At 35.6% G+C, this 19,871-nt stretch overlaps 1 protein-coding gene across 1 annotated transcript; it reads left to right on the forward strand.

Annotated features, from left to right (window-relative positions):
• The first annotated feature begins 14,525 nt into the window (after positions 1-14,525).
• Positions 14,526-19,581, forward strand: LOC141711104 (protein PIN-LIKES 3-like). The gene is made up of 10 exons (XM_074513542.1): positions 14,526-14,982; positions 15,676-15,755; positions 15,840-15,964; positions 16,135-16,256; positions 16,547-16,771; positions 17,528-17,620; positions 17,785-17,885; positions 18,728-18,780; positions 18,857-19,042; positions 19,159-19,581. Exons 1-10 carry the CDS (start codon positions 14,848-14,850, stop codon positions 19,281-19,283), a joined length of 1,245 nt encoding a protein of 414 aa, XP_074369643.1. The 5' UTR covers positions 14,526-14,847; the 3' UTR covers positions 19,284-19,581.
• Positions 19,582-19,871: the final 290 nt, after the last annotated feature.

The raw sequence follows: 19,871 nt of genomic DNA on the forward strand, positions 1-19,871 counted from the left end.
GTACTAAGATGTAACCAAGTACCCTATCAAGAAATAATTTAGAGTTGTATGAAAATAGAATTGTAATCATATTACGGTTTGAATAATTTTATTATTTTCTAGTGGTGAAACCAAAATACAGTTTTTATAATATTCATACCATTTTATTAAATTGAAATTCTACCAACAAATTAAAAAATTCCAATTTAAACACATGGCCTATTTACTTGGTCGTGGTTTATATTTCTCGGAACCTATTTAGTTGAGTCAATTTATGAACTTATTTATTTTAAAATATAATTAAAAATAGGATTAAAACCTTTGAAAATAATAAAATTTATGGCTTATAAAAATTTAAAAAATGAGTAAAAATAATACATATATAATTATAAGTCATATATGAATAAAAAGGGATAAAAATAATACGCTTAAAGTTATAACATGAATCATTAAAGGTGAAATCAAAAGGTGGTGGAACTAAAAAATAAGTAAAACCAAAGTACCACTTAAAAATAGGTTTCATTTATTAATAAAGTAAAACGGGTAAAGATAATACATATAGAATTATAATTCATATAGGAATCAAAAAAAATAAAAATATACACTTAAAGTTATACCATGAATCATAAAAACCGAAAACAAAAGGTGATACAACCAAAAAATAAGTGAAAACAAAGTATCACTTAAAAAATTTATTAATAAAGAAAAACGGGTAAAAATAATATATATAGAATTATAAGTCATATATGAATCAAAAAGGATAAAATTACACATAGAGTTAGAGTTATAACATGAATCATGAAAAATGAAACAAAAGGTGGTGTTACCAAAAAATAAGTGAAACCAAGGTACCACTTAAAAAGAGGTTTCGCTTATAAAAAGAACTACTTGCGTTGGTATTTGCTGTCCAAAAGTGGGAACAGTATCTTTTAGGGAGTCATTTTATTATTAAAACAAATCAGAAAAGCTTGCAGTGGATGCTGCAACAAAAAATGACTACTCCCTTTCAATAATTTTGGATTTCTAAGCTTATGGGATTCGATTACGAGGTACAATACAAAAAGGGAGTGGATAATATTGTTGTAGATGCATTGTCGAGGGTTCAAGGAGCTGATTTATTGTGTATGGCACTTTCTGTATCATATTCGGAATTGCCACAACTAATTAAGGCTAGTTATCAACAGGATGTGAGCCTAACACAAATCATTCAATAACTGGAACAACACATCATCATTCCTCATTACAAATTACAAGAAGGGCTATTGCATAAGCATGGGAAGATTGTGGTAGGACCTGATGCTAATCTTATAAGTAAACTTATTAGTTGGCATCACTCTTCAATTGAAGGAGGTCATTCAGGAAGCGAAATAACATTGAAGAGGATCAAGAGCTTATTTCATTGGAAGGGCTTGACGCAACATGTTAGACAATTTATGAGAGCTTGCCAGGTTTGTCAAAAATCTAAAACTGAAACAGTAGCTAGTACTGGTTTGTTACAACCTTTGCCTATACCGGAAGAGGTTTGAAATGATGTTTCGATGGATTTTATATCTGGCTTACCTAGATCAGATGGTAATGATGTTATTTTTATGGTAGTGGATAGGTTAAGTAAGTACGCACACTTTATGCCACTATCCCACCCATTTTCAGCCATTCAAGTTGCACAATGCTATATGAATAATTTTTTAAACTCAATGGTTGGCCTCGAACCATAGTGAGTGATAGAGACTCTGTGTTTTTGAGCAATTTCTGGAAAGGTTTATTCAGTTTGCATGACACTGAATATCTTTTGTCATCTGCATACCATCCACAAACGGATGGACAAATAGAGGTAGTAAACAGGTGTCTTGAAACATATCATCGGCGGATGTCTAGAGAGAATCTGAAAGACTGGAGTTCTTGGTTACCACTAGCTGAGTGGTGGTACAACACTCATTACACATCTGCGCAAATAACTCCTTATGAGCTTGTTTATAATCAGCCTCCTTCATTACATTTGCCATATTTACCCGGGGAAATTCCAATTCATGAAGTCGATAGAAGCTCGTAGAGAAGCTATGTTGGCGAAATTAAAATTTCATTTGATTAGGTCGCAAGTGAGAATGAAGCAACAAGCTGACAAACACAGGTTTGACTAAAGCTTCAAGGTTAGGGACTGGGTATGGCTTAAATTGCAACCTTATAGGCAGCAGACGGTTGCCTATAGAAGTAATCAAAAGTTGGCCTCCAAATATTTTGGTCCATTTAAAGAGATAACAACAATTGGTAAAGCAACGTACAAACTTCAGTTTCTACCATCTGTCCAAATTCATGACGTGTTTCATGTGTCTCAGTTAAAGCTAGTAGTGGGAGAGGTTCCGTTTGTTGTTCAATTGCCTAAAGAGATGCATACTCAAATGCCTTTCAATGTTGAGAAAGTTCCTGAATCCATACTGGAAAGAAGATTTGTGAAGGTTAATAATGTGGCACAGGTGCAGTTTTTGGTTAAATGGAAGGATCTTCCGTCTCATGACAGTTCTTGGGAAGTGGCTGAGGATTTTGCTGCTAAGTTTCCCCACCTGGTTGATGCTTGATGCAGACTTGGGACAAGTCTGTTCTCATGGGGGGTATATTGATATGGGACTATTAAATAAATAAAGAAAATAACAAAATGATGTTATTTTCATAATTTAGTAGTTATTTCAATATTAGGTATAAGAAATTTAGACGATATAAAAAAAGATTATTATGAGTTTTGATAATAAACTTATGTGTTTCTCTTCTCAAATTCTCTCTGCATCTCATCTCATTCTCTTTTACTCCAATTAAGTTCTGCAATATAATAGCCCCTATATCATAATTACTTGACTTATTTTTCATAGCACCATAAAGACAGGATGGAGGAGCAACTGCCATATAACTACTTAAAAATTAGTGCCCGAACATGAAGATTTCGTCAGTTATATATCAAAATGAATAAGAAGATAGACCTATTTTCGATAAGTCAGGCAAGAATTCATACAACGCAGATGCCCAAGGTGACAAGTGAGAGGAAATATTATCAACTGAAATGCCTTCACCGAGAAAACGACGCATTTCCTGTAATCAGAATACTTGAGCGAATTCTTAAATACATAAGTAGAAAAACGACGTTAAGATACTATACATGGAAAGTGAATAGCAGTTAAGCAATTGAAAGTTATTTGGACTTTAACTGCAGAAAAGCATAAACTTCAAGATTAATTTTGAGGGCATGACAATGTCATGATTCTCAGAATTAGTTATAAAGTCATTAACTGCAGTCTGGGACAGCTCGCTTATTGTCCAATTTAGAATCAAGGTAGTTATCACCTATCAGTAGTTATTAATTTTAAATCTGTTATGTTACTTGTGGTGGGGGTAGTTGTAGAAATGTGGTATGTGTTATAGCCAAAATTTGGCATCATTACTAGAAATAGTGCTTATGACATCACCCCTTTAACATCGGTTAGAAATGTCACCGATGTTAAAAGCAGTTTTAACATTGATTGCTTTAAAACCGATGTTAAAGGTGTTGTAAGACATCAGTATCTAAACCAACCGATGTTTATAATCGTTTTTAAAAAAAAATAAAAAAGGCCCGCTTCTTTCTTTCCCCCGTTAATACACCAAAAAATCCCCCCTTAACCAAATTTTTTATTTTCAGTTTCCCCCCATTAAACAAAACAGTTTCCCCCCTTCTCTCTCTCTCAGCTCTCTTATTCTCTCTTCTCTCTCTCTCATTTTCTCATTCTCTCTTCTCTCTAATCTCTCACTCACTCTCTTTAACCTAAAACCCCTAAAATTTATATGAATTAAACTCAATTAATTCATAAATCGAGGTCGATTGGTGTTGAAGAGCCTTGAAGGAAGTCTGGACTACTCGATTAGTGTGTGAAAAGTATGTTTTTTCGAATGTAATTTCAAATTTTATGTTTTAATTTTAATCGAGTTTGTTTTTTTATTTTATGTTTTTTCGAGTTTGATTTTAGGTCTCTGGAGCTGGGTTTGGTTAATCTTGAAGTGGGTTTGCTCGATTAGGTAAGATTTCACATGCATATGTATGTTTTGTTACTTTAATAGATGCATTGTTCCTCCCTGTTCTTGTTTAATTTTAATAGGTGCATATGTATGGATCCTGTTTAGTTTATGTTGTGTATGTTCTTGTTCTATTTAGTTTTTTTTTTATGTTGTGTTCCTCGCTGTATGTTCTTGTTCTTGTTTATGTTCTTATTTATGTTCTTGTTTAGTTTAGGTGTGGAATTGTATATGTGTAAACATGTGTAGTTGTAATAATTAATTTATATGTTTAATTATGTGCGTTACAAGCATTCGTATTACAAGCATTCGTATGTTTAATTTATATGCATAATTAATATATATGTTTAATTATGTTTAATCCTAAATAAGTAAATAACTAAGTGTTACTTCTTCATGTTTGAAATGACAAACAGGTAGGTTGCTAGGTTGCTAGGTTGCTGTTTGTCTTAAAAATATATGGACAAGTCATGGATTTTCAAAGACAGGGATTCTTTAGAATATGAGATAGGGGTTGAAAGTTTCTTAATATTTGTAGAAGAAAACTCAAAGGATCCTAAGAACATCCCTTGTCCTTGCAGGCGTTACGTTAATTTTAGAAAATATAACGTAAAAGTAATACGGGGTCATTTATATGCAAAAAGTTTTAGTTTGGGGTATACTGATTGGATTTGGCATGGAGAAACTAGTTCTAAGAGTGTTAGGTCATCTGCCGGTAGCACATTTCTAGCTAAGGAGCAAAATGCTCAATCTGAAACTGTTGACGTTTGTAAAGCTGCTTATAATTCGGATGATCATGATTCGTATGACTTTAATAGGTTTGTAGCTGATGCAGAACAACCTTTGTATAAGGGTAGTGAATGTATGAAGTTAGAGGCAATGTTAAAGCTACATAATTGGAGAGCTAGGTTTGGTATTAGCGATAACGCCTTCACTGATCTTCTCACTTTTGTTGGTTCTTTTCTTCCTCAAGATCATGTGTTACCGGTTAATGCGTTTGAGGCAAAGAAAACCTTACCAGACTTGGGCCTTGAGTACATTAAATTTCATGCATGTCCAGACAATTATATACTCTACAGGGGTATAAATCTAAATGCATCTGAGTGTTTTAAATGTCGTTTATCTCGCTAGAAGGTTGCGAAAGATGGTAAACTTAGGGTAAATAGTCCAGCCAAGGTTATGTGGTATTTTCCTATCATTCCTAGGTTTAAAAGAATGTTTAAATCTCCTGATACCGTTGAACAGTTGATTTGGCATGTCTAACATCGGTTTAGAAAATGAACTGATGTAAAATACGTACTAAAACATCGATTTGTTTAAGAATCTGATGTCTATCAATTAAAAGCGCTTCCATATTATATGTGTAAAGTGCTATTTAACCTCCTAAATACCATTTTTGACAATCTAGTTTTAACATTTTATTCAAAAAATGGCTAATTATACATCAGTTTGCTAAAAAAACCGATGTCTGTGTACATCTTTAACATCGGCTAAAAACCGATGTTAAAGACCCCTACCTTTCTCTACACATGCGAAGACATCGGTTTGAAAAAAAGATATCAGTTTATAACCGATGTCTAAGGGCATTTTTCTAGTAGTGCATTGGATCATTTCGGGTCAAAGATAAGTCAATTGGGATCAAATTAGGGCAAAAAGATGAAGGTTTAGGTTGTAGGCTGCTATGCACTAAGGGAGGACGCGCCCTCTATATATAGGACCCGTCCAATATTTAGTAGACTGTGTGATTTGGGATCAAGGTTTCCATGCCAAGGGATTTGGAGGAAATCTCAATTCGTCGAGGACGCGTCTAGGGACGCAGGGCGCGCCTTGCATGAGTAAAGTTAACAAGATAGATTGTCCACATGTTGGGGTTGCCATACAAAGGAAATATGTGCATTAATTCTATAGGAAGAGGACGTGTCCTATCCTTGAGAGATGCATACTTTTGGATAGTTGAGCTTGTCCTCACATAGGACAAGACAAACAAGGATATCTTGAGGATAATACAAGAATGTAAAGAGGAATAGAGATTGTTTTCACTAACGTATTTGTTGTAGGTACTCTTTGAAGAATTCCCTCATTGAGTCGGTCAAGGAGGGGGATGTTCGTGAAAAGCTTGAAGGCCTCCAGGGGTATGCCTGATGATTGAAGGCCTCCTCCTGTATTCAACGGATGTCCTCGTTGGGGATCCGGGGTCAACTTCTGTGTGTGCTTTGGGAGCTTTATTCTTGTATTCAACGAGTGTCCTCGTTGGAGAACTTTGGAGTCATCCTGCACTTTATACCCAAGAGCTTGGGATCACCTGTCCTGTTATCTGGTGGGTTATCCTCATTCGGGGGACAAGAACGCGTCTGGCATTTGGGGTGAACCGTGGCTATATCTGCGTTCGTAAATCAAGGGAGAGAGCTGTAGCGGAGTGTTATCCTTGCGTAGGGAGATGCACTATACGTGAAGTCCTACGATTACGGACGAGCCTTGGGCCTTCGCGGTTGGGCCTCATAGTTGGACATTCCTAAAACTAGCGGAAGATGGATTCTGGAGGGACTTCTACCGGGCCTAGGAATGAGAAGTCTAAGCCCATTAGATTTCTTGTTCCCCAAGAACTACGTCAGGCTTGATCCTTATATAAAGGGTACATAGGCACATTGAGAGGGTAAGAAGTTGAGAGCTGATAAGGAGCCACCACTTACCCTAATCAATCCCGACCACCAATTAACGCACAACCACCATACACCGCTTGATTTTCTGGCAAAGAACCACCGTCACAGATCTTGATTCCGGCGAGAAACCTCAAACTTTGTTGTTACAGATTCCTCAGTCTAACAGTATGTACGGTCTGTAGAGCAGTACTGTGTTATGCAGACTTTTATGAGTGAATCACTCTTTTCTCTCTAATTTCTCTCTTTCACTCTCTCACTCTTCTTCTATCCTCTAAATATCACAAATTTCATATTTTAGCAGCTCAGTTATCTGAACTGTAACATGTGACCTAACTATTTGTGGATCCTTCGAGAGCATACCATGTTGAGTAGTCGGGGGAACTCCATCATCGTCCTTGTGTTCCCGGAACCCCAAATTTATCTCCGAACCAACCTGATGTTAAGGATGGTTATTGGGGCTTCATCCGAAGTTGAAGCCCCATGCCAGTCTTCTGCTTTATAATTCTAATCATCTCCTGATGTTCCACCTTCCTAGAGAGTTCTGATAAAGATGGTAAAAAAATAGATAGGCTCCAGCGGAATCTTCCTCGAGGGTTGATGAAACAATGGACCAACATGGGATGAAAAAACACGACGTTGACTGTATGAGAAGCTTGTCCCAGTAATCCTATGAAACACATAGCTTGTGGTGCATGCGGACTTTTATAACCCAAAGCCAAGAAAATAAAATTCAAGTTAGACCACATTGGCAGAGTTGTTGACTTAGAGAATGTATACATCTATTTTCATACATGCTTAAGTTTTAGACCACATTGGCAGAGTTGTTGACGACATGGCTTGAACCAAATTCCTTTAGGAGCATCTTCCGTGTTTAATATCATAATAAGTAATATTTAATTTTTTCACAAGTGAAAAGAAGAATTATTAGTATAGCACTTGTTATAACCTTCTTGCTCCAAGTTGGAGCTAAATTGCACTGGTTCAGGTTCTGGTGAACTGTAATGTTTATGAAAAGCGAATTACAATTAGAAATAAGCAGGAATAATAAATGCAACAATAAGTCAATCACTAACCTAACCTCATAATGTCACTTATATCAGAGTCTTCAGGACTCAAGGTGAAGTGTGTTTAAGCAACTCTGCAAAATCTTCAGAAAGTTGTTCTTTTGGCGCCTGCAATTTGCCGATTACATACATTCTCTAAAATTAAAAATCAGCAATCCGCTATTAAATGCAACTCAACTAATTATCATGGTTCACAAGGGTAAATATACGCTATTAAATGCAACTCAAATTAAATTTCATTCAACAGCGTAGTCCAGTGGTTAAATATTCTGACCTGTCACTGGAACCCAAAACAGTGATTCACAAATTGCTCCATTGTCAACTAGTAGCTTAACCAAACTGTAGGACAAAGTATAGCTGCATCGTGCAAGAGGAAACTCCCAAAGGCCAAAACAATTTTGGACGTTGGGATCCAGCATCGAATCCATATGTGAAAGAAATTCAACAGCACATTTGATAGCACAACAATGACATATCATCCCAAGAAGACTGTATGCACTTATATCACATCCACCAAAATTCAAGCAACACATCTTGCTCAGACATTTTCATATGTGAACTCTCCAAAATTGATTTGAGCTTATCACATTCATCTCCCTCAATGTTCATCCTGAGAGGATGCAAATTAACTGATGCAAAAGAACTCCAATCCTCGATACATTTCTTTTGCTCAGGCTTGGGGATAGTAGGCAGGCTTGAATTCTGAATTACTGTCAATCTTTTTTCCTCTTCAAACTTGGCCTGGAGACGACTCCCTCTGACCTGACTCTAGTAACTTCATAATAGTTTTCATTTCACTCATATTTTCTTGCAGTTTTTAGTTTCACCTTCCTAGCCAGATAATTAAATAATAAGGGACGAGATTATATTAGACACATACACGCGTAGCATTACAGGAACTCGAAGATTGTGCTCAGGAGGTAGAAAGGTACTAGTTATATACATAGTAGGAGGAAATGTACCAAGTATATACATAGTAGGAAGGGTACTAGGTAAGTTGGTTAATTACAGTAAGAGCTAGCCATTTCCCATGGAGTTATCTCATAAAACGGTGAGTTTCCATCCTCGCATTTCACATTTGTTTTAGCTCCACAATCGAAAATTAAACGAGCAACTAAACTCGGACAATCTGTGAGAACTGCAACGTGGAGAGGAAATAATCCATCTATAATAGGAGCACTAATATCTGTTGGATAAACTAATCTCCAAAGAAGTTGAGGAGTGCATTAATTTTGGTTCATAGAATTAAGGAGATGTATCTGATCATGTATCTATTATTATCATTCATTTATTTGGTTTGTATCCTCCTATTATATAAGGAGGCTAAAGATTGATAAAATACATAACAGAAAATTAAGCTTCTTGAAATCCTGATCCAAGTTTCACATACTGAAATATATTTATACAAAAAACCAAACACACATAGACTCAACAGATTGTTATCAGAGCTTGGTATCAAATTCAGAGCCTACAAACATGAATAACTCTTTTGCTGTTCCAAAACTTACCAAAGAAAATTATGGTCATTGGTGTATCCGGATGAAAGCTTTGCTTGGATCACAAAAGGCATGGGAAATTGTTGACAAAGGATACGATGAACCAGAGAATGAAGGAGCTTTAAATCAAGGTCAGAAAAATTCCCTTGCCAAGGCTCATAAACAAGATCAACAAGCTTTGTCTATTATACATATGGGCCTTGATGAAGGCATGTTTGAGAAGGTTGCATCTGCAACAAAAGTAAAGGAGGCCTGGGAGATTTTGCAGAACAATTTTAAAGGTGTTGACAAAGTAAAAAAGGTACGATTACAAACTCTACGTGGTGAATTTGAGTGTTTACATATGAAAGATATGGAATCAGTTCCGGATTACTTCACGAGGGTTTCCTCTGTTGTAAATCAAATGAAGAATTATGGAGAAAAGATTGAAGATGCACGTGTGAATGAAAAAATATTAAGATCTTTGAATACAAAATTGCAACTTGTTGGAATTTCCATTGAAGAGTCAAATGATATAGAGACCATGACTGTTGATCAACTGATGGGATCTCTGCAAGCATATTCAGAAAGATTATTAAAGAAGGAGGAGACAGAATCTCAAGTGTTGAAAACTGATGTTTCAGTTGAAGACAAAGACAAAGTCTTGTATACACAATACAGTAGAGGAAGAGGACATGGACATGCAAGACAGAATTTTACTCGAGGCAGAGGACGTGGTCCTATAAACAACAGATTTGAAGAGAAGGTGCAGACAAATCAACAAAACTGGCTTGGTCAAGGACGAGGCCGTGGCAGAGGTGGAAGATCATATTCTGGAAGAGGAAGCAGATCTGTAGAATGTTACAATTGTGGAAAATTTGGACACTTTGCCAAAGATTGCTGGTTTAACAAGAAGGTGGAGGAAAATGCAAATCTAGTCGAAACGGAGGAGCAACAAGATAAAGGTGTTCTTCTAATGGCCTGCAAAGGTATGATTCCTGAAGATGAAATTTTTTGGTATCTTGATAGTGGGGCCAGCAACCATATGACTGGTCTCAAGCATCTCTTTACTGATTTAAAGGAAATAAATAATGAAGTTGTGTCATTTGGAGATTCTTCAAAGATAGAAGTCAAAGGAAAGGGGGAAATATGTTTTACTAAAAAGGATTGCAAACAAGGAAGAATCGAAGATGTAAACTATGTTCCTGACATGAAGAACAATATTCTGAGCCTTGGACAGTTACTTGAAAAAGATTACTCAGTCTTTATGGGTGACAAAGTCATGATCTTGAAGGACAAAAATGGCAGGACAATTGCAAAAACTGAAATGTCTCAAAATCGAATGTTCAAGTTGAATCTGCAGAATATACAGGAGAAATGCTTACATGCAAAGTCAGATGAAAAAGCAACTTTATGGCACAAGAGACTTGGACACTTACATTATGGTGGTTTGAAGGAGTTGGCTAACAAAGGAATGGTTCATGGACTACCAAGCATGGATCATACAGGCAGTTTTTGTGAAGATTGTGTGTTGGCAAAACAAACAAGGAGTTCATTCCAGAAAAAGGCAACTTATCGTGCTTCAAAGCCTCTCGAGTTGGTGCATACAGATATATGTGGTCCTATCACACCTGGATCATATGGCTCCAAGAGGTATTTCATCACTTTCATTGATGATTATTCTCGAAGAACATGGGTTTATTTCTTAAATGAAAAATCTGAGGCATTAAAAGTATTCAAGAAATTCAAAGTGTTGGTTGAAAAGAAGGCAGGAATGCAAATCATGGGATTACATTCTGATAGAGGAGGAGAATATACATCAAAGGCTTTTACGGAATATTGTGAAGAACATGGCATTAGAAGGTTCTTAACAGCCCCTTATTCACCACAGCAGAATGGCGTGGCAGAACGGAAAAATCGAACAATATTAGACATGGTTCGATCAATGTTAAAGAGCAAGGAATTACCAAAAGAATTCTGGGCAGAAGCTGTGCAATGTGCTGTTTACATTCAGAATCAATGTCCACATTCAAACTTGGGGGATGAAACACCTCAAGAATTATGGAGTGGAAAAAAGCCTACTGTTTCACATTTGAAAGTGTTTGGGAGTGTGGCATATTCACATGTTCCTGATCAAAGGAGAACAAAGTTGGATGATAAGAGCAAGAAATATATTTTTATTGGCTATGATGAGAAAACAAAAGCCTACAGGCTTCTTGATCCAGTTGCTATGAAGGTTGTTGTGAGTCGAGATGTGAAGATACAAGAAGATGATGCATGGAGTTGGAGTAAAGCACATGAAAAAGAAACAACAGAAGATATTCAGATTTCTAAGATTTCAGCAACAAATTCTGATGCTGAAAATGAAGAATCAGATGAGGATGAGCCCAGGAATCCTAGAACTCGAAGTTTACAAGATATATATGAACATGGTGAGGTGCACTTAGTATGTTTGGTGGCTGATGCAGAAAGCATAGACTTTGGAGAAGCAGTAAAAGATAAGAAGTGGAAAGCTGCAATGGATGATGAAATCAAAGCTATTGAAAAGAACAAAACTTGGGAACTGGTGGAACCTCCAGAAGGATGTAAACCCATCGATGTTAAATGGGTTTATAAGAAGAAACTGAATGCTCAAGGAGAAGTAGAAAGATATAAGGCGAGGTTGGTAGCAAAGGGCTATCGACAGAAGGCTGGAATAGACTATGATGAGGTTTTCGCACCAGTAGCAAGGATGGAGACAATAAGGTTGTAAATTTCTCAAGCAGCTCAAAACAAATGGCCTATTTACCAGATGGACGTGAAATCAGCTTTCTTAAATGGAATGCTCGAAGAAGAAGTTTACGTGAACCAGCCACCTGGGTATGCAAAACCAGGTAAAGAAGGAATGGTGTTGAGATTGTTTAAAGCACTATATGGTTTAAAACAGGCGCCACGAGCTTGGAACACTCGAATTGATGCCTACTTCAAGAAGAATGGATTTGTGCAATGCCCTTATGAAGCTGCTCTCTATGTCAAGGAAAGGCAAGGTAAATTACTACTCGTTGCACTTTATGTTGATGATCTTATCTTTATGGGCAACAATGAAGAGATGATTAAGGAGTTTAAGAAGGAGATGACACAAGAGTTCGAGATGACAGATTTGGGTTTGATGAGATTTTTTCTTGGCATTGAAGTGAAGCAAGAGAAATCAGGAATTTTTATATCTCAAGAAGCATATGCAAATGCTATATTATTCTAAATTTGAGGGAGGAAATTCAGTGGAAGCAAATTTATATCAAAGTTTGGTTGGAAGCTTGAGGTATCTTACTTGCACAAGACCTGACATTTCTTATAGTGTTGGGATTGTAAGTAGATTCATGGAGGATCCAAAACAGTCACACTGGAAGGCAATAAAAAGAATTTTGCGTTATATTCAAGGAACAAAAACTCTGGGATTGTTTTATTCCAGAACTGAGGACTACAAATTGCAGGGATATTCTGATAGTGATTGGTGTGGAGATGTGGATGAACGAAAAAGCACATCTGGTTACTTGTTTTTTATGGGAGACACTGCATTTACATGGTATTCTAAGAAGCAGCCGATAGTGGCATTATCAACCTGTGAGGCAGAATATGTGGCAGCCTCTTACTGTGTTTGTCATACTATATGGTTAAGAAGGTTACTTAGTGAATTGAGAATTCCACAACAGAGATCAACTGAAGTTTGCATTGACAACAAGTCTGCAATTGAGCTTGCTAAGAATCCAGTGCATCATGAAAGGAGCAAACACATTGATGTTCGATTTCATTTTATTCGGGAGCATGTAAAGGAGAAGAATGTGCATTTACGTCATATTATTAGTCGAGATCAGGTTGCAGATGTGCTCACTAAACCGATGTCCAGAACATTGCTAGATACTTACAAAAAATTGATGGGAATGAAGGATCGAAAGGAATTAGTTTAAGGGAGGAATATGTTGGATAAACTAATCTCCAAAGAAGTTGAGGAGTGCATTAATTTTGGTTCATAGAATTAAGGAGATGTATCTGATCATGTATCTATTATTATCATTCATTTATTTGGTTTGTATCCTCCTATTATATAAGGAGGCTAAAGATTGATAAAATACATAACAAAAAATTAAGCTTCTTGAAATCCTGATCCAAATTTCACATACTGAAATATATTTATACAAAAAACCAAACACACATAGACTCAACAATATCCACAACGAGAGAGGTCCATGAGGAACTGCTTTTCACAATATTCATTTTGGATAATACTAATTTGATTTAAATAGTTTTCAATTAGATTACTTTAGAATTTATACTCTTTCTACAATTATTTTGTTAAATTTGATAGTTGATATAGTTAAGTCATTATATTAAATAATTATTTGAAATTGATAGTTGATGTTTCCTGAAAAAATTCAAAATAAATATTAGTAAATTTTCAATAACTCTTATTTGATAAAGAACTATCAAAATTGTAACTTTGAAAGTATTTTTTTATAATAAGTATTTTGAGTTGGAAATTTTTAAATTTTAATATAACGTGCATGTTTATATTTGACTTGTAGTAGATATTATTTGCGCATTCCACTTAAAAATTAAAGTGAATACGCATGTATAATATATATGCATGTTTGTTTTAAAAAAATGTTGAATATATAACTTTAATATGCGTATTTGGTATATATTTCGGGTGATTGATTTCGCTTACGAAAATTTTGGGCAGTTAAAGTTCAAAAATAATATATTTTTGTTATTTTTTTTAATATATTTAGCAGTCAAAATTGTAAAATGCTAGGTGTGTCACAGTGTGGCCACTATACTATTTTATTTCTTCCTGTTTTAATAATTAAAAGAGATATTCATTTAAATGATGTCTATAAAAAAATTAAGCACTATATATATACTTGTTGCGTAAAATGCAACCCGAAAAGGCTACCACTACAAAGTATAAAGACATATTGGAGTTAAAATTTGTTCATGCAGATTGATAAACTTTGGCAACAACCAGGTCACCTCCCTCCCTCGGCCCCTTCAAGTACGCAACCATATTTCTTTGACTACTAATAATCCCACTATACAAATCTACACAAACATACGCTGCAAGGCTTCCCAGATTTGTTCACTTTTTATATACTGTTGTGTTGCCCTTCTCTCACTCTACACAGTTATTAAAAATCTGATCACTTAGAGCCTGGAATTTTTTCCCGGATTTGTCTTCTCATTATAAGATTCGATCTTTTTTGTTAATTGGCGAGTATTTAATGAGATACCTCAAGCTGTAAGGCTTTTCACATATCGTCCTAGGTGGTGGGTTCAATTCTGGATCACTCCGAGATTGGTTGGAACGCATATTCATATGTAAGGTATAGAAACCCTAATTATTCAAAAAAACGATGGGATTACCTTTGAGTTATGATCATAATATTTTATGTACTAGGCTAGATTGATTAGTGTGGGTTGTAGCTGCATTATTTTACAGCTGTTTTTTAAAATTCCTTGTGTTATTAATAAGAACCTTTGATATATTATGCTGTGAATGTTAAAATACACATTTGAAGTTCACAATGTGCTAACTCGAAAGGTTACCTTTTAACCCTACTCGGAGAAGATCAAGTAAAAGTGGTTGGAGTGATTTGCCAAATGGGGCTTCTCTGTCTTTTTTTTGCTGCTTCAATGCCGGTGCTCAAGGTGCTTCTGCTCACTGCTGTGGGATCATTTCTTGCGCTGGACCAGATCAATATACTCGGCCCTGATGCACGTAAACATCTGAACACTGTATGTAAAACTCAACTTGCATTTTTTCCCTTACAGTATAATATAAGGTCTCTCTTGCATTAATGTTTAGTACTTTCAAAGAATTAGTAGTACTAGTTAACAGCTCTGAATTTATTAGAAATCAACTTTAATGTACTAACAGAAAACGCACACTTGAAGTCCATCAGGAAATGTATATATGCATACAAACCTCATCATACTTTGTTTATCGAGTGTATGTAGACTTTATGTTCTTAGATACAAAAATATTTCTCGTGGTTACATAGAATTTTTTAGTTAACTGGTTCTGGTTATATCTGAAGGGTACTTGAGTAGAACTTATGGTAATTATTCGAACCAACAATTGATGAAGCATGGATAATTTATGAAACTCTCTGTTTCATGTTGATCAATTGAACTTGTTATTATATAATATAAGATCCAGTTGGACTCTCTAACATCTTAAGAGTTTAGAGTGACCGGTTACTCAACATGGTAAAAGCACTCAGGCTGGCAGAGGACTTAGGTTCCTGCCACGAAGGCAAATTTATGCCCCAAAGAACCACAGTTATGTCAGTTACTAATGTAGTAATGTGATACGACTCTTGCAATATATCAAAGTCTTTCCATTAAATGTCTTGAGAAATATAATGTTTTTGTTGTGCTGAATCTCTCTCCATTTAGTATGATGACATAATTTCTTCTTCCAAACAGATAGTGTTTTATGTGTTCTGTCCAGCACTCATAACGAGCAACTTGGCAAAGACAATAACACATGAAAGCATGATCAAGTTGTGAGTTCCTTTTTCTATTAGATCAGCATATTGGTTCTGATCATATTTTTTATTTCAGTTGGGTTGTTTTCTTGTGTTTTGTAGGTGGTTCATGCCCATAAATATCCTCATTTCCTTTATTATTGGGTCCTTGCTCGGCTGGGTGGTTAATCTACTAACAAGACCACAACCACATCTTCGAGGCCTTGTTATAGGCTGTTGTGCTGCTGGTACACCATCTTTCTGGAATCATGACAAAACTAGATCAATCAATTTTCAATGTGCAGTAACTTTGTAGTCCTAAGAAAATTTAAGTAGCTACTTCCTCCACATGCATGCCCACGACATTAATATACACTATGCTTTTATTCGTGATACATTGCTCCTATGGTGAATACAGGAAACCTTGGCGCCATTCCCATAATTATTGTCCCAGCAGTTTGCAAAGAGAAAGGAAATCCATTTGGAGATCGTTATACATGTGAATCATATGGATTGACTTATGTTTCACTTTCAATGGCGGTATATATCCTTATCTTTTTACTGAATAACTTTTGGGAGTGAAGAAGAAGATTTTGTAAGGAGGACAACCAATTTGCTCACGCTGTGATTTGTAAAACATATTTGGATCACTTGAAACAATGAGATGAGTGCGTAATGCTTATATAAGTACAATTAAACAGATTGAATTAAGACAATAAAGCACCATGCAAATATAGTTAGTTTAAATACCTATATGGAAATGGAACATGTGACTTTATATAACCAGGTACTTCATACAATCTTACTATGTGATGACAGTTGCATTGCAGATAGGAGCCATTTATCTATGGGTTTATGTATACAATATATTAAGATTATCTGTACAAGCGATTCCAGAAGTAATTGACTCTTCTGTTCCTGAATGCACAATGGAACCAACTAATGCAGAACAAGGGAGTCTTTCTGAAGCTCAAAGTTCTCCAATAAGGTTTGTTAGGTCTGAAGACCGTGCAGATGCATTACCCTCAACCAGATTCGATGGGAATAAACATCAGGTTATTCCTTGAACATTACTTTGGTCATCCTTGTACACTTTTTTATTACTACCTCTTCGCTATGAAAAGCTTATCCACAACATCTCTATGGTAAGATACAAGGACAAATTTATTCTTGCTTGGTTGCATAGGTATCCCATTTCCTAGTTAATCATGGCTCTCCAGTTTGCACTGGCCTAAATAATCCTAAAATATGGCAAAAGTTCCTATGTGTCTTCATGATCGCATTTAATCTACCAAAATTTTGGCCGAATAAATAAAAAAATTAGAAGTCTATCATTAGAATATTCAGCTAGAAAAAACAATTTACGGGAGTGGTGTGGTTTAGCAGTTTGATAATATGGAGCACTTGTTTTACTAGAGCTTCAATGAAAATAATTTCTTCTGATTTGAAGTTACATAGAAGCAGGCAACTACATGAAAAAGAAGGTAATTTTATGATGGAATTTCTTATTTCTAATGTAATGCATCTCTCAAAAATACTAAATTTAAACTCTCACATGATTGTTTTTAATTCCAAAATCTCTGGTGGTATATAAGTTCTAGAAATTTTAGGTAGCAATACCTTAGTAGCCAACCAAGTAACCATTTTACCACATTATATCCTGTTAATCATCAACGAAGGAAAGAAAAGATCTGATATATAACTAATTAGACGGTCATTCTGCCAAGGATGCTACCAAATGAAAAAAAGGTCTGGTATCATTAATAGAACGCCAAGTAGTTACTGATATAACTAATTCAATTTTGTGGCAGTTGGCATTTACAAATAAGATAAAGCAGCACGCAGTGGAGCTCTTGGGGAAGCTTAATCTGAAGAAGTTGTTTGCCCCTTCAACTAACGGAGCAGTAAGATCCTACTTCTTATGGTTATTGATTGTGTCTACCATTTCGTCTTTCGAACTATTAGGATTTCTATCATATGTTATATGCATGTTTTGCATTCAACTTGAACACATTACAAAGTGGACTTGTTCCTACACTAATAGAGGAAAATTGCTTCTTACTAACAGATTGTTGGGTTCATAATTGGACTTGTACCTCCTCTCAGAAAGTCGATGATCGGAGATTCTGCTCCCCTCCACGTAATTGAAGACTCTATCATGTTACTTGGGTGAATTCTCTCTCTGCCACATTTCTCTCTTGAATACATTGGATTTATATAATGCCTTATATTTTGAGACACTTACTGGAGCACTAGGATTTATGAAGAAAAAAATTGTAGTAGGCTAGAAACTCTTGGCATATTCGTGTTGTGGTTGCTAAATTCTGAATTTAGTCAGGATGGACTGGCTAATTCATATGGAATACCTGAGTTGGTATTGTGATTGTTTTAAAGTGGTAAAGACTTTTATGTTTCACTTCTAATGTAATAATCATAGTTAGAAAGTTTTAATACGATATTGTTAAATCTGGAAAAGATTTATCCTGAGTACGGAGCACTCACATTACTCTAAAAAATTGAGGATTATGGAACAATTTCCCCAGGAAAAAGAAACTGATAGCCATTTTCCTCCGTCAATTTGTCATTGCAGTCTACACAGTATTACTTAATGTAAGTTGAATAAACTTGTATGACTCTATAGATTGTCCAATGTATGGCACACGCCAGAACGGTCAGAGACATCTGTCCACAAAATTGTTTTACCATTATTGAGATGACTGCTTATCGACTGAGATGTACTTGAATCTATACTGATCTAGAGGCTTGCTTTTTTTGAAGACTGAATCAGTGACAGTTTTTTTTCCCTTTCAATTAGAGATAATATGCCAATGTGTTTGAAGCAAAGTGAGCTACATTTATTTTGCATTTTTGACAGTTTAATTTTGAGTAGTTTCATATTATTGGTCGTTGTGTATGGACCAGGATGTCCCCACAGGGCAATTTTTACTTTAGCTTACTTTGTTTTTGTTGTTTTTCAATTATAGTTCAAATATAAACTTGACCACTTGCAGGAATGGAGCCATCCCACTTCTCACTCTGATAATTGGAGCAAACCTTCTTAGAGGTAACCGCATGATTTAGTTCAGGATAAATTTCTTCTGCACAAGCCAAGCATCTAATACTCCTGGATTGTTGTTTAGGTTTACGAACATTAGGAACACCAAAGTTCATGATCATTGGCATCATAGTAGCTCGTTATATTGTTTTACCTTCAATAGGAATTGGCGTGGTAAAAGCTGCAGTGCGTTTGAACTTGGTGCATGCAGACCCCTTATACCAGTTTGTCCTTCTGCTTCAATTTGCACTTCCACCTGCCATGAACATAGGTACACTTATCATCATCACCTTAATTATTCAGGACAAGCGAAAAGTTATCTGGCTTCATTCATTTCTAGAGAACAGAAAGAACAAATTTTTAAGTATGTTGAACACTGTGTGACAGGAACCATGATGCAGTTGTTTGGCAAAGGTGAAAGTGAGTGTTCTGTGATATTGTTCTGCTGTTATGCTTGTGCATTGGTGTCGCTCTCTCTTTGGTGTACTTTCTTCATGTGGCTGGTTGGTTAAGTTTTGCTGATCTGCAGTATTACGTTCCTTGGTCTTTCAAAAAGGGTAGTTCTTTTGTCTTTCACAGGTCAAAGATAAATGATTGCTACCACATAGATAACATTTTACGTGAAATGTATTCATTCTTTGTTATCAACTCCTGAAAATGACGTATGATAGTCGGACAGGAGGGTGACAGAGGATGCTTTTTGATCTGTTATATACTGTGTATTATGTGTTTTGATCTTTGTTTAGGAATATGTCAGCTGGACATAACTTAATTTGAGTTGTATCACACACCTTATATAGAGAGCTTAACAGAGCGAACCAGTTTTGGTTTGTGCCACTAAAAAAAGTTGAAATTACTACACTTTATGATCCAGACTAATCTTAATTGCGGATACTTTAGATTCGATTAGCTAAAACAAATGAATTAGCATGAAATTCAGATTTAAAGAGCCAAGGTTATGGATTACAAAATTATTCTACTTGGTTATGAAGAATTATAAAATTTTGAATTTTGATAACACTAAGGTTTATCATCAGATGTAACCATTCTACTTGTTTGCAACTAATGTAACGAAGGCAATGTTGGATTTTTATTACAGA

The sequence above is a fragment of the Apium graveolens genome, chromosome 3, assembly GCF_009905375.1.
Source record: "Apium graveolens cultivar Ventura chromosome 3, ASM990537v1, whole genome shotgun sequence".
Lineage (NCBI taxonomy): Eukaryota > Viridiplantae > Streptophyta > Magnoliopsida > Apiales > Apiaceae > Apium > Apium graveolens.